At 36.4% G+C, this 26,453-nt stretch overlaps 1 protein-coding gene and 1 long non-coding RNA gene across 38 annotated transcripts in view; one reads left to right on the top strand and one right to left on the bottom strand.

Moving 5' to 3' along the window:
• The window catches only part of RFX3 (regulatory factor X3), a 287,131-nt gene that overhangs the window by 119,230 nt on the left and 141,448 nt on the right, over positions 1–26,453 (bottom strand). For all 37 annotated transcript variants that reach the window (XM_077908536.1, XM_077908547.1, XM_077908603.1 and 34 more), the window contains one exon: positions 1,776–1,873. In XM_077908536.1, coding sequence (XP_077764662.1) covers positions 1,776–1,873 — 98 coding nt within the window. The remainder of the gene's footprint in view (positions 1–1,775; positions 1,874–26,453) is intronic.
• On the top strand, positions 1,808–24,945 carry LOC144320344 (uncharacterized). The gene is made up of 3 exons (XR_013385868.1): positions 1,808–2,177; positions 2,874–2,923; positions 24,316–24,945. It is a non-coding gene; the product is annotated as an uncharacterized LOC144320344 (long non-coding RNA).

The following is a 26,453-nucleotide window of genomic DNA, read 5'->3' on the forward strand; positions in this document are numbered from 1 at the left end:
AAGTGACAGTCAGGGTACATACAGTGCTGTCCTTACCCTACAGGGGAAAGATAAATTATATGCAGTAGAGCCATGGTCAATGTCACAATAGGGGAGATGATGGATCAGTTTATAAAGATCACACAAGGCTTAGTGTAGGGAACTGGGAGGCAGAGGAAAACACACATCCAAAAAATAGGCATGAACAGGAAGTATTTGGGGAAATACGCACGAAGTTGGTTGTTTCCAGAACAGGTGGAAGGTGAAACCAGAGAGGTAGGAATGAATGCCAAGGTGAAGAGTTGAACTGTATTTTACAGGTAATGGAGGTTTTAAGGCACATGAGATTCAGTGACCAAAAGCCATGTGAAAAGAGAGAAGAGTCAGGATCCAGGAAGAACTTCCAGTTTTGTGTCAATGATTGTCTTCTAGACATTGTGTTAGTTGTTGTAAAGATACTTTCTCAAATCCTCACAACAACCTACTGAGAGTGAGACTATCAACCGCCCACTTTCCAGGAAAGAATCATAAAAAGCTCATAATAGTTAAGTATCATAATCATGATAATAAAACTCATACAGAGTTAAACTGGGATTCCAAGGTTTTGAGTTGTAATAACAATACATAACAATAACTGAACATTCACTACGTGTCATGCACTCTTCTGGTGTTAGATTTATGGCAGTGGCAGGAGGGGAAAAAAGAGAGACAAAAACTCCTGCCCTCATAGAGGTTTACGTTGACATCATGGGAGTCTATGAAACAACCCAGGGCAAGAGAAGGTGCAGTAAGAATAAAGCAGGCAGAAGTTATCGACCTGGGACCACACCAAGGTTGAAGGGAGGTGGGCACAAGAGAAGCAGAGAATCCATGGGGATCTCTCGGTGGCTCAGTGGTTTAGTGCCTACCTTCGGCCCAGGGTGTGATCCTGGAGACCCAGAATCAAGTCCCACGTCAGGCTCCCTGCATGGAGCCTGCTTCTCCTTCTACCTGAGTCTGTGCCTCTCTCTCCCTCTCTTTCTCTTTCTCTGTGTGTGTGTGTGTGTGTCTCATGAATAAATAAATAAAATCTTTAAAAAAAAAAAAAAGAAGTAGAGAATCCAAATTCAATTTCAGGTAAAGCCAGAGATCCAACAGATGGCAAACAAAACCTCAGTTGGTTAAATGGAAACCGTCCTGGTGATTTATAATAGTTCTTAGTCTCTCATATAACATTCTGAATCTTATTTAATCCAAAGTGGCTGAAAAACCCAATTGGTATAAAATTACAAATATATATATTCTTGGTGAGGAGTCGTGGGGGAAGGGAGGATGGAAAGGCAAGTTTAGACAGGAAACTAAGAGTTGAGGATCAACTACCCTTAAGGAGCCTAAGTACTTCGTTTAATAAATGCCAAAAGAAACTATTGCACTCATTTGTAATTAGTTTACAGACAAACACACAAACAAATCGACCTTATTTATAAAAACAAAAAGCATAAGGTATCAATAAGGTATAGAAATCACCAACGAGGGGTATACATTTTTTTCTCAACCTAGTGAAAACCATGAAGAGGCATAACAGTTTTAAGAATTTAAAATATTCCACTGAGGTTCAGTGAGAGGAAAATCAGCACACATTCTTAACAAACCTAGACAAATTTCACTCATGAGCTTAATTTCAGTAAGTCTGTTTTGGAAAAAAAAATTACTGTGAAAACAAGGAAACAATTTGGGATGAGTGGGAAGTGTCAGAAAGTACACTATTTTCTCTAGCCACATGGGAGAACTAAAAATACTCCCACGCGTAAACTTACATCGCTCCATTGGTATAGACAGTATCGCTTCCTTCCACGTACTGCACCTGAGCTGGGTAGACATGCTGTACCTGTGGCACAGTCTGTACTTGCTGTACCTGCAAAACAAATATTAGGATCGTGTTGAGAAAGAGATAGGACAGGATACACAACATTAGATTTGCTTCAAAGACTTCTCCAGGGGGTTGAAAACTATGGGATTCATGCAAATTTCAAGATAAAGTGCATATTGGATCCAAATTAGCGTAGCAAGTATGCTGAACAAATTCTCTACCATTTGGGAATGCCGTTTCTGCAGATGCATAGGGATACACAGACTCCCAAATATTTGGGGTGAAAATTCTGAAAGCTCCTCACTTATTCTGATGGTTTACAAAATTCTCTTCACGTGGCCTGTTAAAGGTAAGTTTATTTTTCAATTTAAAAAATTCATGGGGCGCCTGGCTGGCTCAGTAGGTAGGGCACATGACTCTTGATCTCAGGGTCATGAGTTTGAGCCCCACGCTGGGTACAGAGATTGCTCTAAAAAAATTAAAAATTTAATTAAAAATTAATGATAGAAAATCTCACACACTCAAATGTAGAAAAGATAGTATAATAAACCCCCTGTACACACACTCAAATGTAGAAAAACTACTATAATAAACCCCGAGTACTCCTCATCCAAGATAAATAATTGCCACCAGACCTCCCCTTTTAACCCCTTATAGGATTATTTAAACACAAGTGCAGAGATTCTATCACCTCAGTGATAAATATTTCATTTTGTTTCTAAGAGAGAAGGACTATTTTTAACACGAACACAATACTAGTATCACACGTAAAGCATTAACAATTCCTGGATATGACCTAAAATCTAGTCATTGTTAAAATCTAATTATCCCACTGTGTTCTTACAGTTGGTTTATTCAAATCAAGATCCAAACAAGGTCTGCATATTACATTTGAGTGAGATTTCCTATCTTTCTCTTTTAATCTCTAAATCTAATCTAATAAAATAAGTTAATCTAATAAAATCTAATAATGGCTAAATCTAATAAAAATATTTTTATTTCTTGATTATTACTTATTGAAGAAACTTGATTATTTGTCTTATAGAATCTCTGGAATTCTAGAGTTGGCTGATAGCATCCCTGAGATGTCATTTTGTAAGTTCCTTTAACTCCTGTTTGTCCTATAAAGTGGTAGTTAGATTGAGGGCCTTGAACAGGTTCAATTTTGGAAAAGCTGCCACATAACAGCTGGCTATCTCTCCTTCCACAGTGTTAACATATGATCTGTGGAGTCAGGTGTTGTCAGCTACACCCACTTATCATAATATGCTTCTTCTTCATGCTTTACCTGAGATTATTTGTAGCCACTGATGATTATTTCCTAGGGCTAGTATTTCAATTAATAAAGGTTATAACTTTGGTAGTCTGATTCTGTTATTCCTTCTACATTTATTAGTAGACTTCTATAAAGAAATCCCCCCTCTAGATGCCTGGGTGAATCCATCCATTAAGCATTTGCCTTCTGCTCAGGTCATGATCTCAGGGTCCTGGGATGGAGCCCTGCATCAGGGCTCAGCAGAGAGTCTGTTTCTCCCTCTCTCTCTCCCTCGACCCCCTAGTTTGTACTCTCTCTTAATTAATTAATTAATTAAGGTAATTAATTAAAAAATAAATTCCTCTCGTTAATTATTTGGTTACTTTGAAATAAGGTTTGTACGGGAAAAGGAGGATAAAATACATGATTCTTCTCCCTACCAGTATTCAGAATAATGATTTTATCCCCTAATTCCTTTCCAAGGTGAAGAATGTGGTTTGGGGTTGGATCTGGTTGGTATCTTTATGATTCTTGGTGGTTAAACATATTTGATGTTTTTCGATCCAATAGTTTTTTGGTTGGTAAACTGACCCATCTCTGACCAATGGTAGTCCCTTCAAAGGGGGTTCTAAATCTTCTGCCTACTTCTACTGTGATCTTACTGGATCACAGTTATTTTTTTTACTTCCCTTGGTTTCTGTTGTGATAAGATATTCTAGACTTATCTCTTACATTTCCTGTTCTAGATCTAGAATCAACCTTTCTTCAAAGAGCCTGGTTAGGGACACCTGGGTGGCTCAGTGGTTGAGCATCTGCCTTTGACTCAGGGCATGGTCCAGGGATCCTGGGACTGAATCTCACATCAGGCTCCCCTCAGGGAGCCTGCTTCTCCCTCTATCTAGGTCTCTGACTCTTTCTCTGTGTCTTTCATGAGTAAATAAATAATATCTTAAAAACAAAAACAAAACAAAAAAACAAAGAACCTGGTTAGTTAGGAGTAATGTAAATATGTAAAAACTGTTTAGAAAGGCAATTTATAAACAGACTATTTGAAAACTTTGTGATTTCTTCTACAGAAATACTTACCACTGGAAAAGTTGCTGTACCATATTATTAAAAAATACAGTTTAGGGGTGCCTAGGTGGCTAAGCAGCAAAGTATCTGCCTTTGCCTCAGGTCATGATCCCAAGATCCTAGGATCAAGTTCTGCATCAGGCTCCCTGCTCAGTGGGGGCCTGCTTCTCCCTCTGCCTATGTCTCTGCCTCTCTCTCTCTCTTTGTCCCTCTCTCTCAGGAATAAATAAAAAAATTTTTAAAAATACAGTTTAGAAGAGCAAAAAGTTAGAAGGGAAAACTTTAATGAATGAGAAACAGAGTGATTAAGTAAATTAGAAGAAAACCATTCTGTAGAATATATGGCTAATGTTAAAAAAATTAAAATTGATACGTACTTTATTTTTTTGTGCATTAGATTATTTTTATTATTCCCTTTATTATTACCCTATTTCTATTGTGTCCATAGTTCCTCTTTTCATTTTTTTAAATGTATTTTTTATTGGTGTTAAATTTGCCAACATATAGAATAACACCCAGTGCTCATCCCATCAAGTGCCCCCCTCAGTGCCTGTCACCAGTCACCCCAATCCCCTGCCCACCTCCCCTTCCCCCCACCCCTAGTTTGTTTCCCAGAGTTAGGAGTCTCTCATTGATACATACTTTAAAAATAAGATTTCTATCACTAAGATGTTATCAAGTGAAAAAGTTACAGAATAATACTTACAGAACTGCTTTATGAACATATGGATATTTCTAATTTGTGTGAACATGTATATATAAATGGATGTAAGTACATAAAGGAAAATAGAAGGATGTACATCAAACTTCTAAAAGTGGTTTCTCTGTTGAGTGACATGAAATGAGGTGGGAGAGGTAAGGTGACTAGCATCTTCTATTCTGAATATCTATATTACTCTTGGATTTTTAAGATGAAAATGAATTCATCTGTTACATAATACATAGAATACATAAATCAATATATGGAAGGATTTCTACTTCCAGCCACGATGGAATAAATATACTAAAAATGCCCTCCCCACACTAAACAAGTAGAAAATTGGACAAAAGATGTAAAATGATGTTTCTGGTCATTTGAGAAAAGGCATCATAACAATGTGATCCTTAAGAGTAGGTGAACACACAAGGTGATCCTATAATGATCCCAGCTTTTGAAATGGAGGCATTTCCTAGACTGCTGAGCAGGGAGTAACCAAGTAGAACATCATGATCACACCACAGTGAGGAGATATACTCTGGAGTTGGGGAGGCTAAGGCAGCTGAAATTTGGGAGCACTGTCAGAGAGGGCATTAAGCAGAGAAAGAGATCCCGGAACATTAACAAAGATTCCTTTCAGCCTGATGCTGAATACTGAATTGCACATCTATAAAACGCTAACACTCAATAAGAAGAGGAAAAAAAAATATTTTTTAAAGGTTTTATTTATTTACGCATCAGAGACAGAGACAGAGAGAGACAGGCAGAGACACAGGCAGAGGGAGAAGCAGGCTCCATGCAGGGAGCCCAATGCAGGACTCGATCTCAGGCCTCTGGGATCACGCCTTGGGCTGAAGGCAGGCACTAAATCGCTGAGCCACCCAGGCATCCCAAGAAGGAGAAAAAATTTAAAACGGATGGGATAAACGATACATCATACACAGGACAACATGTATTGAGGATTGAAAGATACCCAGTTATAAATAAGGCAAGCATAAGACAATCAAGTAACATCTTCAAAGTCTTGAGGGGGAAAAAAAATCTCAACCTAGAATTCCATTATCAGTGAAATGTCCTACCTCAACGAAGGAGAAATTCTTTTTCAGATAAAAGCTGAGGGAATTCTTCTCCAGCAGACCTCCACGGGAGGTAATGAAAAGGGAAGTGTTTCAGGCAAAAGAAAAATATTACAGATGCAAAGTGGGATCTAAATAAAGAAATAAGGAGCACTTGACCTAACAAATTTGCAGGGAAATTAAAAGTTTTTGTTTCTTTTTTTTTCTCATCTTTCAATTTTTATAAAAGATAACTGACCATGTAAAGTCAATATAATAACAACAACATATAATGGAGTTCACCACAGATACAGCAAGGAAATGTATGTATCACAAAAATAGCACAAGAGATGGAAGACAGAAATGAAAATAAACACTCTTGTAAATATTCTTTCCATTAAGTGGTATGTTACATGAACTGAGGTTATGACAAATTAAGATATATGCTAAAAATCCTAGGACAAACACCAAATTAAAAAAAAAAAAGTATAGCCAATAGTGGAGATAAAATGTAATAATTAAAAACACTCAATACATCCATTAGAAGGCAGAAGCAGAGGAAAAAGAACAACAAATGGGACAAATAGAAAAAAATAACAAGATGCTAGAATTATATGTAACCATATTGATAATTTTATTCAATAAACAAGTTTTAAATCTTGATTGTCAGAATGGGTAGAAATGTGAGACCCAACTATATGCTAGCCACTAGAACACTATCTATCTATCTATCTATCTATCATCTATCTATCTATCTATCTATCTATCTATCTATCTATCTATCTATCTTTTTTTTTAAAGACAGAGAGAGTGTGGGTAGGGAGTTAGGGGCAGAGAGAGAGGGAAAGAAAGAATCTTAAGCAGGCTCCATAATGGGCTTAGGACTCAATCTCATGACCCTGAGATCATGACCTGAGCTGAAATCAATAGTTGAATGCTGAACCGACTGAGCCACCAGAGTGTCCCCAGAACACACTTTCTTTCGATATACAGAAATAGAAAGGTTAAAAATAAAAGAATGTGGAAAAAATAAGCTTTGCAAACACCAGTCATAAGAAAGATGGAGTGGTTCTACTACTATCAGTGAAAGTAGACTTCCAGACAAAGAAAATTACCATAGATAAAGAGGAGTATTTCATCAATAAAATTATCAAGAAGAAATATCCTGTATGTGTTTGCATCTAAGAACACAGTTTGAAAATACATGAGAGAATTCATAGAAGAAATAAATGGGCAAACCCACAATCACAATGGGACATTTTAACATCCTTCTTTCCATAGTTGACAAAGATAGAAAATCAGAAGGACTCAGAAATTCTCAACCAACTTGACCTAAATGACTTTCACACCACAATCCTCAGAAGAGCAACAGAATATGCACACTTTCTTGCTTGTCCTCGTGGACATACAGCAAGATAGCTCAAATGTTGGAAAAGAAAACAAATCCTCACAAATTTCAAATAATCAAAACAGTAACAAAGTATATTCTCTGACCAGAAAAGAATTCAATTTGAAGTCAAAGATGAAAAGATATCTGGAAAACACTCAAACATTTATATGATGAGCACAAAATATACTTTAATTTAACCTATGATTCATAGGAGAAATCACAAGAGATATTTAAAAATATTTTGAGCTCAATGATGATGAAAATACAATCCATCAAAATCTGGAGTGCAGGTGGAGCTGTGCATAAAGAGAAATTTATAGTTTTAAATATTTTTAGTAGGAAAAGAAGCCCCAATGCAATAAATCGAACATTTCAACTTTAAGAAGCTAGAAAATGAAGAACAAATTAAAACTAAGTATGAGAAAACATAATCAATGGAACAGACCTCTGAAAAACAATTTTTTAAAAAAAATCAATGAAACTTTAAACATTAAAGTAGATTTAGGAGAAAAAGGAAGAAGGTACAAATTATTAAGAATGAAAGGTGAAACACACTGTAAAGACAGAAAATAGATAATAAAGGGAGCTTCATGTCAACAAATCCAATGAACAAAGTCCTTAAAAGACACAAAACACCAACAGTTGCAAAGAGAAAGGAGAAAAAATTATATATATACATGAAATCAAATTTATATCCCTAGAGAAAATTGCAGGTCCATTTGGCTTCATGGGTGAATTCTAGCAAACATTTCAGGAAGGAAATAAAAACCCAAACTGCCAGAAACCCTCTATCACACTTTAGATGAGAAAGAACTCAGACTAGGATACAATACCATCTAAACCTGGAGGAGTATTTCCAAACATAGCTTCTCTGCTCCTTTATAATCACCCTTTAAATTCTGCACATTCTTGCTACCTTCTCATAGTTCTGGTTGTTTTCTCTATATAAATTATCTCATCAACCAACACAAATCTACCATTTCTTTCCAGAGCTGATTTAAAATTTAGTTTCTCAAAAATAGCCTTCTGTAACTTGCTTTATCCCATGAGAGACTATTCCTTTCTTTTTTCTCTCAGAATTCTTAATACAAGTGGTAGCAAGTGGCTTGGTAATAACCTATGTTCTCCATTGGTTTCCTTCATTGTAGCCAATAGGGTGACAGCTGGCAAAATCATTTAACTTGAAAGTAGGAGATGAGATTTTTAAGGCTTGTGCTGTTATCTGCTCTTCATATATTGGAATAGTCAATTTATTTAAGTAATAATTTCCTTATCTGTAAGAAATTCCATCCCCTACATCATTAATTTTTGTGAGAATCCAAAACTATTAAATATAGATACAAAGCATGGTAAAGATACACACAATAATTAAAATACATCTTGAATAAGTAGTGAAATTATTAAATACTTCAAAAATAAGGAGTCTTGTCTTCTACATCTGTGTAAATTTCAACTTTATATACCACTTGGTTTCAGCCATAAATATGCACAATAAATGTTCATCAAGGGTTCCTTCGAAATAAGAGATTCCATAATCAATGCAGAAATGAAACTCAGAAAATGCCAAGAATCTTGGGAAAGAAGTCTGGATAAATGCTGGCTAACTCATCTAAGAGAGCAATATAGAAATATGTCCCTTGATCACACGGAGACTTTACAGTACTATGTAAAAACAGGGCATCATTCTTTGCATTACCTATCAAGTTAAGGAATCAACAAAGTAAATAAAGACCAAACTAAAAGTAAAAATACTGATTGACAGCTTATTTTGGAGGTAATACAATTTTCATTATTATCCAGTATGTACGGCTTTTCTACCAACCATTAGAAAGTGGGTTGAAGAGGTCCTCGAAACAAGTTAGTGATGATGAGAAATACAACTGCAAATCGGGCTTGTGGTTTGAGAAGGTATTCCTTTGAGGATGTAACGATGGTGGAGGAAGTAAAAAGAGGGGTAAATACAGAGAAAGAAAAGGAGGAGAAAAAAAGGAAAAATAACTTTTATGGAAAATAACTATTTTATGTATGCAGGTCTCATTTCACCAATGAGAAGTTAAAGATTGTTGAGTCTCTTATTTAGTTTTTAGTTGAGGGCATTGCTTGATTTTCTTTCTTTCTTCTTTCCCTCCTTTCTCTGCTTCCCACCTTCCTTCCTCTCCTTCCTGCCTTCTTTAGTTGTGGCAGTGGAGATCCATTATTGAGAAGGTGGGTTGGAGGGGTACCTGGGTGGCTCAGTGGTTGAGCGTCTGCCTTTAGCTCAGGTCATGATCCCTGGGATCCTGGGATCCAGTCCCACATCAGGGTCCCTATAGGGAGCCTGCTTCTCCCTCTGCCTGTGTCTCTGCCTCTCTGTCTCTCATGAATGAATAAATAAAATCTTTTTTAAAAAATAAAGATTTTATTTTTAAAAACATAATTCTGCCTCTTTGTCTCTCATGAATGAATAAATAAAATCTTTTAAAAAAATAAAGATTTTATTTATTTATTCATGAGAGACACGGGGCGGGGGGTGGTAGCAGGCAGAGACATAGGCAGAGGGAGAAGCAGGCTCCACACAGAGAACCTGATGTGGGACTCAATCCCAGGACCCTGAGATGGCCCTGGGCCAAAGGCAGGCTCTAAACTGCTGAGCCACCCAGCACCCAGGGATCCCTGAAAATCTTTTAAAAAGAAGAAAGAAAAAAAAAGAAGAAGAAAGAAGAAGAAGAAAGCAGAAGAAGAAGGTAAGTTGGAGAGCCATAGAAATGCTCTTTTGCCTCAAATTAATCAGATCCAGGAAGATAATCTGTGTCTACAGAACTAGTCTTGCAGAGTTTAAAACCCAGTCACAGGCTGGAAATGAGAACAGCAGAATTCTAGCCCACTTCAACTCCTGGCCCACGTTCCCATATAGAGCAGGGATTTTTTTTTTTTTATATGTTGGTATATTCCCAAAGACCCAACACAATATAAACACACTGTAAATATTTAATAATTATTAATAATTATATAATGCCATGTTATCTATCAAAGGAAATGCCCAGTGAATATCTGTAAAATGTATATTATCTTCTAAATGTGGATAAGTGCATTTGGATTTTTTTTTAAATAATAAAACCACCAAGGTAGGCTTATTCCAAATTGAACTGATGTGATCACTTTGAATGCCCTTTAATGCATCTTTAAAGAACAAAGGTGAAATTTTAAGAGGAAGCTGCATGCTCTTTTCTCTTTCCTAAAATAACTGTGATTTAAATTTGCTCAAATATTTGATACTGTTCTCATGTTAAACACTAATTTCTATTCAAGTATTTCCTAAATTGTTATCTATTATAAGTTTATTTTCTATTTTATTTGCCATACTTTAGTGCAGTGATGTGGGAAACAAAAGCAAAAGCAAAAATTAAATTTCCTTACAACTTATAGCCCATTGACAAGTCCTTGAGACAGGTGGAATGACGTTCCTAGATCTGGGAACTCAACTGCCTTGTAGTTGATACTTAATTTGCTAAGGGCAAAGGCAATCTTACCTTAACTAATATCCTGACCTCCAGGATCCTTTAAGTCGTCTCCTTTAACATACAAAAATTCCTTTGGAATAGTCCTATCAGGGCACCTGGGTGGCTTAGTGATCAAGCGTCTGCTTTTGGCTCAGATCATGATCCCGGGATCCTGGGATCAAGTTTTGCATCAGCCTCCCTTGAGGGAGCCTGCTTCTCCCTCTGCCTGTGTCTCTGCCTTTCTCTCTGTGTCTCTCATGAATAAATAAATGAAATCTTTAAAAAAAGAGAGAAACTCCCTATCACTACCTCCTCCCCAAGATATACGTTAGCAATCATCCTCCAAGCATATGGTCCATCGATATATATCCAAAGGGTCATGACTCAGGTCTTATTAGACAGTAATAAATGACCTTTATCCCAACAATAGCCAGCCCCCTCAAGGTCCTGGAAACCTTGTTTCCAGATTCCTTAGAGACTATCCCTATCCCCTCCCATCTTGAAAGTATGTAATAGGCCACTCCTCATGACCCCAGTGCAGCTCTCTCTGCCCACAGGTCCTGTCCTCCTGTTCTAACAAAACCATCTTTTTGCACTGAAGATGTATTAAGAATTTGTTCTTGATCATTAACTTCAAACCCCAACATTTCCAAATCATAGGAACCTCTCAGGTCAGCACTACTAAGAGAGATGGAGAAATGTACATCATGTAGGTATGCCATTACCCTTTCCAGTTACTATATATTCCACCTATCTTTGTGAAATCTATAAACTGTCACATTTTACTGCCTACCCTATCAAAGCTCTTAGGGAAAAGGAAAAAGAGGATTAAATAAATTCTATAGGAAATTGATTTTCTTTTAACTCCACTGTCTTTCCCAAAATAAATTCAGTTGCATTTCCCAAGACAAAAGTTTTTCACCACTTTTGAATTTTAATAAATAAAGTGGTGAAAATGGGAACTGAAAAGAGTTGGACAAAGGTAAAATTAGGGGGAACAACCAAATATTTCTATAATGAACTGTTTAATGAATAAAAATGACCTCGGGCTAATTTCTAAAAGGTTACCTAGTACATCACAATATTGGCAGTAATGAGGTCTGACCGTAGTAACATTCTCTACTAGAAATTTATCCATTCTCTGTCAAATGAAGGGGGAAAAAATCTCCCAAAATATAAATATATGCAACAATCTATTTACATTCATAATGTATAATATGTATAATATGCTACATTAAGCAATTTAACCCTGTCTTACTGATATTTAAATGAAGCTCCTCTTATTACTATTCAAATGTCTTATTACAAATGCATTTGCTTATTTTCATACATTTTTATAATTCTTATTATTTATAAAGGAAGTGAATACCAAAATAAAGTACATACCACAAGAAAACACACTAGCTCCATACAATCAAGTAGTATATTCTGAGGACAAATTTATACAATATGTTGTTTTGGATGTGATTCAAAAAATAAAATAAAATGAATCACACTTCAAAACAAAACCTTTTCAACAGTGAATGAAATCATTTATAATTGTTAAGCTTATTAGTCAGCTAAGAACAATATTTGTTTTTTTTAAGATGTCTTGATTATGTCAAGATCTTCATTACCTTTCTCACATAAGAGTATTCCTTACACATTTGGTTGGGACCAGACATGTCCAGCCTGAGCACAGACAGTCCCTAACTTAACAATGATTCAGTTTAACAATTTTAAGCAACAGGCATTCAGTAGAAACCATACTTTGAATTTTGAATTTCAGTCTTTTCCAGGGCTCAAGACATGTGCTATGATGCTCCCTTATGATTCTGGGCAGGGAGGCTGTACATCTGTCAGCGGTCATGAGGGTAAAGAACTGATAGGTAACAGACACACTCACACAACCAGTCTGTAACCAACAACCTTTCTGCTTTTCACTGACAGTGTACTCAGTGAGTTACATGAGATATTCAATACTTTTTTAAAAAACAGGCTTTATGTTAGATGACTTTGCTCCACTCTAGGTTAACGTAAAAGGTCTGAGCACATTTAATGTAGGCTGGTCTAAGCTGTGATATTTGGTAGGTGAGGTGCATTAAAAGCATTTCGACTTAGGATATTTTCAACTTAATGATGCATTTACCCACATGTAACCCCATCATAAGTCGGGGAAGATCTCTACTGAGAACTGTCAAAAACCGCATGAAGATGTCTTTAATAGACCCACTAGAGAGCTCTTCGCAGATTAAAAACATGGGGTATCACAGTAGCCATGTTAGAGGCTGCTGTGTGACTGACCAAAGGGAAGCAGAAGGGAAAGAATCCACATTGCAACAGCTATTAATAGAAGGGCAGTGGGGAAGAGTAAGACCTCCAGAGTAGCAGCACAGAGTTAATTAGAAAAGCAGCCCTGTGAGAAAAAGAGAAGGAACAGAACTCATTCAATATTTCTGGACTCGTAAAACTGTAGGGAATTGAAAAGATTGAGGAAAGGTAAGCCAAAAAGTTGAGAGCATAGTGTGGGTCCAAGAGAAGGAAAGATGCAAGGCCAGAAACAGCGTAAGGGAAAAAAATGCATCTCCTCAACAGGCACAGGTCACGAAATAGAAATCACAAACCTAAATTTTTTTTTTTTTTTTTAAGGCTTGGTTAAAAGTAAGATAAAGGATATGTCACAAGGTATTGACTACATCTTGCCAAGAAAGAAATCTACCAGTGGTGTGAATGTTCAAAATAATTTGCAGGTAAAGGATGTTTAGGACAGGATCACAGTGAATAAAAGCAAGGTAAGTGACAGGACAGGCTGGAAAAAAGGATGTTACTTAAATCTCTCTCATTGGGTTTACTGAGAAAAATAAGAATTTTCCCTAGATCTCTCATATTTAATATTCAAAGTTGTTCCTGGGATGCTCAATGATAACCACAAAATCTGTTTAATCTTCTATAAATGGAAGTCCTTCCACTTCAAAGAATGTGGTGAATGTGAACTAGTGGAAAACGGGGTGTTAATTTAAATGACAGAATCCCTTTTTTATGTAGAAAATTGAATTTGTTCACTTATTATAAACTCACTTGCTGGCCCTGTGTTAGTTGACTCTCTCACTTATAAACTGTGTAGCTGCTGCTTCTTTTCAGGAACACTCGGATTTTTGGATATCGTTTTCTCATAGCAGGCTTTCAGTAAATAAGAGATCATTCTAGCAAATTCAAATCCCATAAACACCACAAAGCCTACTTCTTCAACAGGGCTAGAGTTAAATATGAAACTTTAGCTCTACAGGAATTACTTATCAAAACTATATAGTTGCTGTAGGCAACTAGAAGTTGTTAGGAAATGTAAGAATTATTGTTATATTTGGACTTCAAGTAGAATCATATGAACTCTGAAGTCGTGAGTAAGGTCCTGGCTAACTATCTTGCACTTTTTTTTTTTAATTCATGAGAGACACACAGAGAGAGGCAGAGACACAGGCAGAGGGAGAAGCTGGCTCCCCACGGGGAGCCTGATGCGAGACTCAATCCCAGGACCCTGGGATCACGCCCTGAGCTGAAGGCAGACGCAACTGCTGAGCCACCCAGGCGTCCCCACTATCTCACACTTCTGATGATACGAACATAGACGACTCAATCGGGAGTGAATCAGTTCAATCATCCCTAACTGCCTATCATGAGTCACCCAAAGAATCATGTAGCTGACCTGTATCAAAGAACAGAAGCGACTTGAAAGGGATGAAACAAGTTTCCAAAGGCAAAAGAGAGTTTCTGGGAGGTGGGATGTCTCAGAGAAAATTTAGCTTAAAATGATTTCTTGATGACAAACTTGATGGATATTATATAAACTACAAAAACCTGCTTTTGGGAGTCAAAAGGAAAAATGAAATGACTACTTTGTATGAGTGAAGAACACCTTTTTCTTTTTCTTTTTCTTTTTTTTAAGATTTACTTAGAGAGAGAGAGCAGGTGAGCAGGAGGAGAGGGGCAGAGGGAGAGAGAGAGAGACAATCTCCAGCAGACTCTGCATTGAGCTCAGAACCTGATATGGGGCTCAATCCTACGACCCTGAGGTCATGACCTGAGCTGAAATCAAGTCAGGTGCTCAAATGACTGCATCATGCAGGCACCCTTTTCTTTTTTTGTAAATTAATTCGTTAGTTAATTTTAATTGAAATATAATTGACACACAATGTTACATTCATTTCAGGTGTACAACACAGTGGTTTGACAAGTCTGTAGTTATGCTATGCTCACCAAAAGTGTAGTTACCATCTGTCACCATACAGTGTTATGGTTCATTTCATAACTGGAAACCAGTATGTCCCACTCCCCTTTACTCATTTTGCCCATCCTCCCCATCTCTGCTAACCATCAGTTTGTTCTCTGTATTTATGAGTTTGTTTTTGCTTGAGGAATACTTTTTATTACGATTACAAAATTGTCTTGAACATTATTTCCCTTGGGGCCCAGCAGGACTGACCAATACTAGATTCTATTAAACTAAGAAATAATTTCTGGGGGAAGGAATTTACTAAATAACACTCTGGTGACCAGGAAGAGCAAATGAGCTAAGTACACCAAATTTACTATAGTATTAGGAGAGGTCTTTGAAACAGAAGGCTCCCTCTAGTCTTTCTTGTAATAAATAAAACTATAGAAACATAAAACGTCAATAAATGTAAGCAGCACATCAGAAGATATAACTGCATAAAATCAAGTTCTGCAACTCCAGACTGACCATTGGAATATGCACTTTAAATGTATCTCCTGGTGAGAATACATAGGTACAGATTCATATTTGATCTGAGTATCTATGGTAACAATGCACTTTTGCAGGAGACAAATGTTGACTCCTCTGGGATGGAGTACTGGGAATCAGGAGAATGAGTTGTTAGACTTACGTGCTGGTAGCTGAAGAACTATGACCTAAGTAACGTAACTTCTTAGTTATATGTGATCGTTAAACTGGTGCTAAAACTATTATTAATAGTGATATGCAATACCATTTCATTCACAAAAATCCTGAGATGAAGTGAAGACAGTAGGCATTTTTATTCCCATTTTATAAATACAAAGACATAGTGAAAACCCAAAGATATGGTAAATGAAGGTAGCATTGACTCCAGGTCCTCTGACTCCAATCCTAGAATTTTCTTTTTTATTCTTTTTTTTATATAGATTGTATTTATTTATTTTTGAGAGACACAGAGAGAGAGGCAGAGACATAGGCTGACGGAGAATCAGGCTCCCTGTGGGGAGCCCAATGTGGGACTTGATCCCAGGACCTCGGGACCATGCCCTGAGCCGAAGGCAGACACTCAACCACTGAGCCACCCAGGCGTCCCTAGAATTCTTTCAACAAAACCTGTTTCCCCAAATGTGGGAGTAATGACACTGATAGTACAGAGGCAAGGCATTAATAATTATAAGCTATACACTAAGAACATATTCCATTTTTAATTATCTTTAAATCACTCTGATAAGGAAAAGATCTCAGCTTTTACCACCTCTCACATTTAATAACCTCACTTTTTTTTAAAAGGACGGTAAGCCCCAGTGTCATCAAGTCATCATCAAACAAGAGCAGCAAGCCAAATCATATAATATCATTTCATTTTTCCTATATTTAATTTAATGTGTATCTTCTATTTACATCAAAAGATATTAGTTTTTCATGTTACATAGGAATATAAGATTTTCCTTTTAAATTGATTCACTTAAATAAGTTAATAGAAAACTAAGTAAAAAGAAATATATATATATATATATATAGTAGACTCTGAATAAAGCAAAAATCATGAAGCAGTTGGCAAAAGACTGAATAAACTGCACTGTATATCACACACTACAAATCACATACTCTTAATAAAGACATGAAAAGACTTTCCACTTTAGAGAGATTTACATTTCACATGTGTATTAAAACAGAAAGTGACTTCACTGTATCAACTTACTAGTTACCCAAATACCAAAATAGAAGGAGTAGCAGTCATAAGTCTACCATAGCAGGGGTCAAGTTACTTTTGAAGCAAGCGATTAATATATCACCTACTTTTTTTGCTAATATTGCATTTTATGTATCCCAACATTTTTATGATCAAAAAGACAAGTAGTTTCATAAGATTCATACGATAAGGAAATAATCACAGTAATGTGTGATTGCCTCCTGTTGTAGGCTCACACTCATTTCCCACTATTCTTCTTCCAGGAGATAACAACTAACCATGGGACAGACAGCATGCCTTCCTCCAATCCTCTAACAATAAATACATACATTGATGTGTATATAGGTCCCTGTACTAACCAGGAGTAGTTAACACTAAATGTAACAGCAGACAACACCTAAATCTGAGCCCTTTAACTACTAAGTTACCCAGCTAAGGGAGAGTGTAGGAGGCTCAGCTCCCAGGGTCACTTAGAGACCCTAGTTAACAGAAGCTTTCTCATTGTGTAGATTTATCATCCTGATGTAGCCTTGGAGGAGGCGAGAGACTGCAGGTGGCATCAGGGTTCCCAAAGGCCTTGACTGACAAAGAATACATGTCACTTTTGCTTACAACCCAATACTCAGAATAAGCACAGGGTCCAGCCTAAATATCTAGGTGAACACTTTGTCTCTGCTACAGTATCTTTATGTTGGAGAATTCATATATGAACCAGGTGAGAGGTAATGCGTTTTCCTGCTACTTGCTTTTCTTCATTTAACAATACATTGTAGACCCCTTTCCGTCTAGGTGTATGTGTGTCTCAATATACACGCAAGCACAACTATTTTTATTGGTTTCACAAGTATGCCATAGTATAGATAAAGTTTAACTTATTCAACCATTCCACAAGTGATGAACATTTAGGTTACTTTTCTTCTTTTTCATGATAGAAGGACTCATATACAGAAGGACCACACCTGGGTTCTATCAAACATCCTATGGGGTGAATCTCTCCATATGGTTACTGGCCATGTGTCTTTCATGTTTTGTGAATAGCCTATTCATATGCTTTGCCCATTTATCTACTGCATTGTTTGTCCTCCCTTAATGATTTACAGGATTCGTTAAAGATGATGACATTTTTATTCCCAGGTATTTCATGCCTTTTTTTCCTTTAAATTTGTTTATGGTGTTTATTAACTATTACTTGGCAAAACAGGTCAACTTCTTTCCTCTAAGTCTTGTGATCCTTTATGTTCTATGTAAGATGATCTGCCCCTATGATTATGAAAAAAATACTTCCTGTTTTTGTTTGTATTGGCTTTGTAGTTTTAAAACTGATTAGCTCTATCATCTCTATTGAGTATTACGATAAAGGTCTAACTTTGTTGTTATTGTTTTTCCAGACAGATATCCAATTTTTCTCAACATCATTTATGGCACTATCCATTTATTATTTGAAATAATAGGTTTATCATGAACCAAGTTCTTATTTATGCACAGATCTATCTATTTATTCCTGGTCAGTCATCACTCAGTTTTTACTACTATAGCTTTGTGATGGCTTTCTGAGATTAGGTACAACAAATTCTTTCCCCCAATGCTTTTCTTTCTGCCAAATCTTCTGGGCTCTTCTTGTGTATATTCTTTTCCATTAACTTTATAATTGGATTTTCGACTTTTAAGAAAACCTTGCTCTGTTTTTTATTTGTATTATACTGAAATTATATCTCATTTTAGAACTCAGGTCTTCATTTTAATGGCCTTTCCCATGTGAGTTACATGCTTCACTCTCACTTGCTGGTGATCCTCGAGCTTTTATGAAGATTGAGGCTAGACTTCAAAGTGATATGGTGGGCAAAATTCCAAAAATGTCCCCACCCTCAGATTTCAATCCCTTGTAATACATGAATATGATGAGGCATCTCTCCTGTTATTATGTTATGTTATATGGCCCAGTTGAGCTCAAAATAAAGTGAAATTGATCCAGCCTCTGGCGCCCTTAAAAGTGGAGGGCTTCTCTGGCTGTAGCAGAAGAGGAAGTCAGAAAGACAAAGCAGAGAAGGCTTTGCCATGTGTTTGTGGCTGTACAGATGGAAGAAGAGGAATAAGTGCAAGCAAGCTCTGGGAACACAGCAGACCCCAGCTGACAGCCAGCAAGAAAACAGAGACCTCAGTCCTACTACTGAAAGGAAGGAAGGAAATAAATCCTGCCAAGAACCTCTTTGAGCATGGAAGTCAATTCTTCCCCAGGACCTCTAGGTTAAAAAAAAAATAGCCCAATATGACAGACACCTTAATTTCAATCTGGTAAAACCTAGAACAGAGAATCCAGTCAAGTCCATTTAGACTTCTGACCTACAGAAAATTATGAGAAAATAAATAGGAACCGCTTGAAGCCACAAAATTTGTAATTTGTTATACAGCAACGGTAAACGAATTCAGAATAAGCTTCAAGGCAATTGTTATTGCCATCTTCCACCTTCGTGCATTTTTCAGGATTCCTAGGGAGAAACGAAATAAAATCATTTGTATTTCCCCACTTCGGGTCTCACAATACTCCCTGATTAAGAGGAGCATAGATACCAATCTAAATCTTTAATTTCTTGCCAATTTTAAGGCTTTGGGGGAAAAGAAAGGCTAATTCTTCCTTAAAAAGTTAAAATATTTAAGATACAGAGTAAATTAAAAAAATCAAAGGACAAAAAATTATCAGGTAAAGCATATAATAAAACTTTAGGACAATAATAACTATTATCAAACCCTAGAATCCAAAATTTATTTCACAAGAGGTCAGGAGATACATGATAACCAACATTCTTTCAGTATTTATCTACATAGATGCACTGACTACAATGTTTAAAGGAGAAAATAAAAATAAAAAAAAAACCATAAAGGAGAAAACAGTTTTGTAATATAGTGATTGGTAACAATCTTGATTCCACTAGTATAAATTCCTTCACTGTTTACACATTTTGCCTTTAAGTGAAAATTCAAGTTTTCACATAATATACTAAATTTCTAAAATTCTTCACACTCTAAGAACTACTGAAATCAGCTTAGAGAAATATGAACTGATATAAAGCTGAATTATATAATTTTTAAAAAGATATCTTGAAAGAAAATTTACAATGGTACTTGGTGACTAGACTGAAAATAAAATAAGCTTCTCTATTTTTGTCTGCATACTCCTATACTATTTAAATCCTTTTTAATGAAATATGTTGCACATAGCACTTGTGTAAAATGTTTGGGACAAAGGAATGAATAAAGTAAAGCAAGGAAAAAGCCAAGCACTGAATATGAATAATGATGATTTCAATTTCCAGAGCACTGACAGCAATACACTAAGTTTTAGAATTAAAAAAAAAATAGAAAAATAAACACAGAAAGAGGAGAAATATTTAAGAATATCAACATACTCTAACATGGAATAATGATTAGCTACTTGTTAGAATTGGTAAAACGTTGGGGATCCCTAGGTGGCTCTGCAGTTTAGCGCCTGCCTTTGGCCCATGGTGTGATCCTGGAGTCCCGGGATTGGGTCCCATGTCGGGCTCCCGGCATGGAGCCTGCTTCTCCCTCCTCCTGTGTCTCTGCTTCTCTCTACGTCTATCATAAATAAATAAATCTTAAAAAAAAAAAAGAATTGGTAAAACATTATGAAAAGTGAATTTAAAAGAAAACATTTTCTTATCCATTGGCTGAAATAAATTTTAGAAGTTGATTCTCTTAGTCAAAATTGGTCTTTAAAATTATTGACTTGCCAGATATTGCTCTTTTCAAAATTCTAATTTCTACAAAAGAGAAGTGAGAGAATTGTAGTGATGGACTTAGGAACCAGTATCTTTCTTGAAGCTTTGACAGATGGTCTTATCACGAGGATGGACATGGATCTTGTTTACGTAACTGATTTATTTTGATGGTTTTCAACTCAGTAAACAAAAGGTATTACTGATCTAACTACCAAGGCGTTTGGGAACAGGTTTGCAATTGATTTCATCATCATTGGGAAACCCGGCCACCTGAAATCTATTTCCCACTTGACAGCCAAACTGCCTGGAACCTCACGATGGACTATGATTCCTTTGAATCATTACTCTTAATTTTCCCACTCCTAAGCACTGTAGTTTATAATTTAAATCTCGTGCTTTGTCATCTATTTACATCTTATATAACTAACATCCCTGCAAAAACAATGCTGGTTTTGATGTAGAAGAGTAAGGAGGCAATTTTCTTTCTTAAGTAAACCCTATGTTCTCTTGCCTTCTTTATCACCCATCATGACACCCAGTACATAGTAAATCCTCAGAAAGGATTTGTTGAAGCAAAGGAGGCAGGCACAAACCACAATTCAGCAAATAGCTCTGAGCTACCAAGGAACAACAACAACAAAAAAACCACACAGGCAAACGGCACAACAAACATAAAAAGAAGAAGATGGTCAAGAAGAGAGCAGGAAACTTTCAGTTCTCATGCTATTCCTAACTAAAGCGGTTTTATTTTTCCTTACTTTATGACTTTTTTATTTAATAGCTCCACACATATGCTACTTTAAAGAATAAAATTCATTGAGTTGGTAAAATAAAATAAAATTCTACCATGAAAGGGCTGCTTGTAAAGAAGTAAAAAGATGGGTCCCTGGAAGCACTGACAGCCCATTAGATCAAATAACGCTTTCACACCAGCAGAAACAAAAACGTTTGACGCCAAGAACAAATGACTAAAGATATGGATCACAAAAATGGTTGATGACTAATTTGGGGCTGAATCCATGACCAGTTAGGTTTATAGACAAGTGTTTTTTGTTTGTGGTGGTGGTGTTTTTTGTTTTTTTTAATGGCCAGTTAGGGCGTTTGAAATGGTCAAAAGCGTTCTAAGTGATCTCCAGAAAATTACCCAATGAGTGCATGTAGGCTGTATGTAGCAGTCAGTTCAATGTTAATTCAAATTACAAAATATTTATAAAGTCTAAAAGTAAGAGTATTAAAAACTACCCACCCTATATTTTTAACGATTGTTTTTTAGAATCACAGAAATCAATATTCAGACTTTACCTACTCAGTAGTTGAAAACTGCCTTCAAGAAACTGTCAACTTGTGCACTTTAAATTCTTCTATGAGGGGATTTTTAAGAAAGGGAACAAAACTTATGAATGTGCAATCTGTGAATTAGAACAGTACTTGCTTCCTGGAGTGGGGTGGGGGCGGGTAGAGGAAGGCAGAGATGTACTGGGACAGGCACAGGAAACATCCAGGGGTGATAAAAATATCCTGTATCTGGATCAAAGGGTAGGTTCAGTAATCACTCTCACAGCACACTGAACTGTGTCTCTCAAGGTCTGTGTAGCTCACTGTAAATAGATTGAAGCTCACTAAAAACTAAAAGGCAAAAACATGTATGTATGTAAAATACTTCCACTTTTCTCTATTATATATGAAATATACTTACGGAATGCATTTATAATTGTCAATTGAGAATAGATGCTTTCTTTTACAACATCCAGATAAGTAATACAGGTGTGTGTGTGTGTGTGTGTGTATGTGTGTGTGTATGTGTCTTTAGGGGACGGGTGAGTGTTTTCCCCAGAAAAGTCAAACAGTAATTTATTAAGTTTCTCATCATGATATGTGGCCACAATAGTATTGCAAAACATTTGTGCAAATAATGACCAAGAATATAATTAAACAAAGCTTCTTCAAATTATTATGTTTTAACATAAAATGAATTCTATTTTTAGCAAAGCAAAATAATTACTGAATTATTTTACTCGGCTTATAGAAAAAACTGATGAGAGGCAAAGTCATTCAAGTCATTTGTTATGGTATTTATATCACTGAAATGGGGTATTATTAGTTTCGACCAGGGATGAGCTCTCTAAAACATCAGAGGTGCCTGTTCACAATCTACAAAAGCTTTCATTTTATTCACATGCTTCTGCTTATAAAGCCAGCAATACGGTACATATTTTTTTTTTTTTTTGCCCATGGAGTTAATAAGATAAAGCAAATAAATTTAGATACTTACAATAACGTAACCAATTCAATTTCTGTAGCATCAGTTAATTCCAATTGTTTAATTTTAACTATACTTATATTAGAGCAGAGTACTTAGGATTAAATCAGTGTTTCCACTAACATAGCTCTAAAATACATTTTAATAACTATCAAATAATTGATATAGATACGCTATGACTTTGGGGATAATTTCGGTAATTTGTATAACTAAAATCATTTAAATTACCATCAAAAGAGGATAAATTATTAACAAACCATGAGGTTTTACATGTGGCCAGAAATTTAAATTATGCTTCAATAAATGTATTATCTTGAAAAAGCAGTTAGGGAAAATAGGCTCGTCAACTTAAGCAAGATGAAGAGAAGCTGGAGAAAGTCCAGGAATGAATAATATAAATTACTAAGTGATTGGAAAATGACTTAACAAAGAAAGCCTAAAATGATTTGGATTTGTAGGGAACAGAAGAAGGCAGGGGTGGGCATTAATAACACCAGCCTTTACTCAACCAGACAAAGTGATACTATGCACACAGACCTCCCGTGCTCTCTGCCCAGTAAGAAAAGGATCTAAGATCAACCCCAGCAGAGTTATCTACGTTTAGGTGCCAAGAAAACTTTCCCTTGTAGATGCAAGATTTTGCATCTAATAACGGCTGTAAAATCCTAAACTCTGAAAATGTTTAGCCACAACAGAAATTAACAAGGTAGTCCTTTCTCTACTACATGCAAAGCATATGTAGTAAGTGTGGTGGACCTTGTGTCCTTATGTGCACACCCTCACTGCTTGGACACACAGCGGTCTAACTTAACACTAGAGCCACCTGTTCAGCAGAGAGATTTCAGACTCTCAGCACCCTCTCTGCTCAGCTGCAAACAGCCAGAAACAGCAGGAAACTGACCCTTGCTGTGAGCAGCCCTCTGCCAATAACGGACAGGAGTCTGTATAAGAACTCCAGGCTTCCTCTTCCCTGATGTGGCAAACATTGGTTCCCAGACTGTCCCAGTGTGATCCATCCCCTCTTAGCCATAGCTGTAACGTGCATAATCCTAGAATCTGTATTGGATCAATTCCTTGCCTTGTTTCACTTTCCCAATATCCCACTGGCATTTCCAGGAATCACCTCCCAAATAAACTCCTGGCACTGAAATTTCTGTATCGGAGTTTACTTCTTTACTATCCAGACTAAGGTAACCTATATTTCAATATATTGCCATCTCTTCAGACACTTAGTTTCTTTAAGTGGTTCCTCAATTTTTAAATTGCTTGAAAAACTTTCATAGCTCCACAAGAAATGGAAAACTTCTATGTTCCAGCTTTCGTTGTTATAGTACACCCAAAATGAACAACATTCAAATAGTTACTTTAAACAAGCCAGCTGTTGTTACCTGTTACTACTGAGCCAGAACCCTGCTCTTTTGTGTGTGTGTGTGTGTGTGTGTGTGTGTGTGTGTGTTTTACCTGTGAAGGGGTGGGGGTGAGCAAATACAAGTGAGATAGTACAGATACACTGCACCAAACTGACCTTGCTGATTACGTCAAGTGAGCGGCAGGTTATGGAAGGGGGACAACTTCCTGGCTCTGGGATTCAATGTTTTCTTCTTTCTTGTTCACAGAACTACTTGAAGTCCATCTTATCATCTGAGACCACTTCAAATCACTTCACATCCCAACAGAATACATGTGGCATGCTTCTGGCCCCTAGATCAGTCCAGAAACTACTAAATAATGAGAAGGAATTCCAGTCTTAATTTTCTAGGTGGTTGTGGCCAAGCTGCTTCATTTTTCTGGATCTCAGTTTCCTCAACCTTAAAATGAGAAAGTCAAAGCAGGGGTGCCTAGAATATTTTTTGAATCTAAGAGGGAAGAAAACTCTGACATATGCTCAATGTGGATCACCTTGAGGATATGAGGTTAAGTGAAATAAACCAATGAGAAGAAGACAAATACTATATGATTGCTCTTATGTGGGGACCTTGAGCAGTTAGATTCATAGGCACAGAAAGCAAAACAGAGGTTACCAGGGGAAAGGGGGAGTTGTTTAACAGATACTGAGTTTCAGTTTTGCAAGAGGACTTCTGGAGACTGGATGCACAACAATGTGAATAACTTAGCAATATTGAACTGAACATTTAAAAATGGTTAAGATGGCCAATTTTTTGTTATGCTTGTTTTTCCACAAACTAAATTTTTAAAAATACAGGTTTAAAAAAACCCATAGGACTAGATGACATTTAAGATCTCTTTCAGGGAGAAAAAAAAAAAAGAAAAAAAAAAAAGATCACTTTCAGGTCCAGACTCTTTGAATTAGTATTAATAACAATTATGTAATTGATAATGGTCGTGATACAAGATTCATGAACAAAATTAGAACAAAAAGTTATTTATCCCATAAATATTATGCACAGTACTTGTAGGAGCTGTATTATAACCATTAATCTCTATGATGCAAGGAATGAGCTTCAGTGACTAATAATTATTCATGCTCTCTACAGAGATTCACTAAAATATTACCTAAATGTTGGGAAATCTCAAGGCCAAATAGAAAGTTCTGCAAATTTAAGATGACTATTAATCTCTCTGCAGAGCTGTCACCTCCACTTTGAAGGCTGTTGGTTCCCAGCCAGAATGAACATAACACCATAACTCTCTCATGGTGAAGCCTGTGTCAGGATGAGCTGTACATGTCTACCATTCTACCTTTACTCTATAAGCCAGTGAGTAAGACCTCAGCATGCTGTAGTTTATTCTTCTTGTCTACCTCTGCCCATGACATACTGCAATCACTCCATGTTTCTTAAATTGATTTGAATTAGCATACCACCTACTCATAAATTCTCAAGTTTCTCAATACAAGATGATGAGAGGCTTTCTAAAATTAATCATTTCATATCATTTTTCATGTAATTCTGTTTCTTACTGCAAACATATAATCTACCCTAAGTTAATGTATCATTAAATTTTAATTTTTATTCTCCTTGGTTTTAACTTAAAATTTTTTAAATTATTTTAACCCATTTAAGTTTATTTTAGAAATCTATTTAATTAGACACAAGTTCAATTTTTGCTGGTTTATTTATATATTTTTAAAGATTTATGTATTTATTCATGAGAGACACAGGAGAGAGAGGCAGAGACATAGAAAGAGGGAGAAGCAGGCTCTTCACAGAGAGCCCGATTTAGGACTCAATCCTGGATCCTGGGATCACTCCCTGAGCTGACGGTAGACACTCAACCGCTGAGCCACCCAGGCGTCCCTATATTTGCTGGTTTAAATAAAAGTAGAAATGGAAGAATAATAATCTATCTGTGGGCAAAAATATTAAAATATGTATAGTTGGCCAAAGAAGCCAACATCAACATCATTAGCCATCAGAGAAACACAAATTAAAGCCACTGTAAGATAACTAGTATAGGGATCCCTGGGTGGCGCAGCGGTTTGGCGCCTGCCTTTGGCTCAGGGCGCGATCCTGGAGACCCGGGATCGAATCCCACGTCAGGCTCCCGGTGCATGGGGCCTGCTTCTCCCTCTGCCTGTGTCTCTGCCTCTCTCTCTCTCTGTGACTATCATAAAAAAATAAAATAAATAAAAATGATTTAAAAAAAAAGATAACTAGTATATAACTACTCACTAGCATAGCTAATATTAAAAACATTAATAATTCCATGTTTGATAAGGATGTCCAGCAACTAGAACTCTCATATACTGCAGGTGGGAATATAAAATGGTGTAATCACTTTGGAAAACAGTATG

This window comes from Canis aureus, chromosome 1 (genome assembly GCF_053574225.1).
Source record: "Canis aureus isolate CA01 chromosome 1, VMU_Caureus_v.1.0, whole genome shotgun sequence".
NCBI lineage: Eukaryota > Metazoa > Chordata > Mammalia > Carnivora > Canidae > Canis > Canis aureus.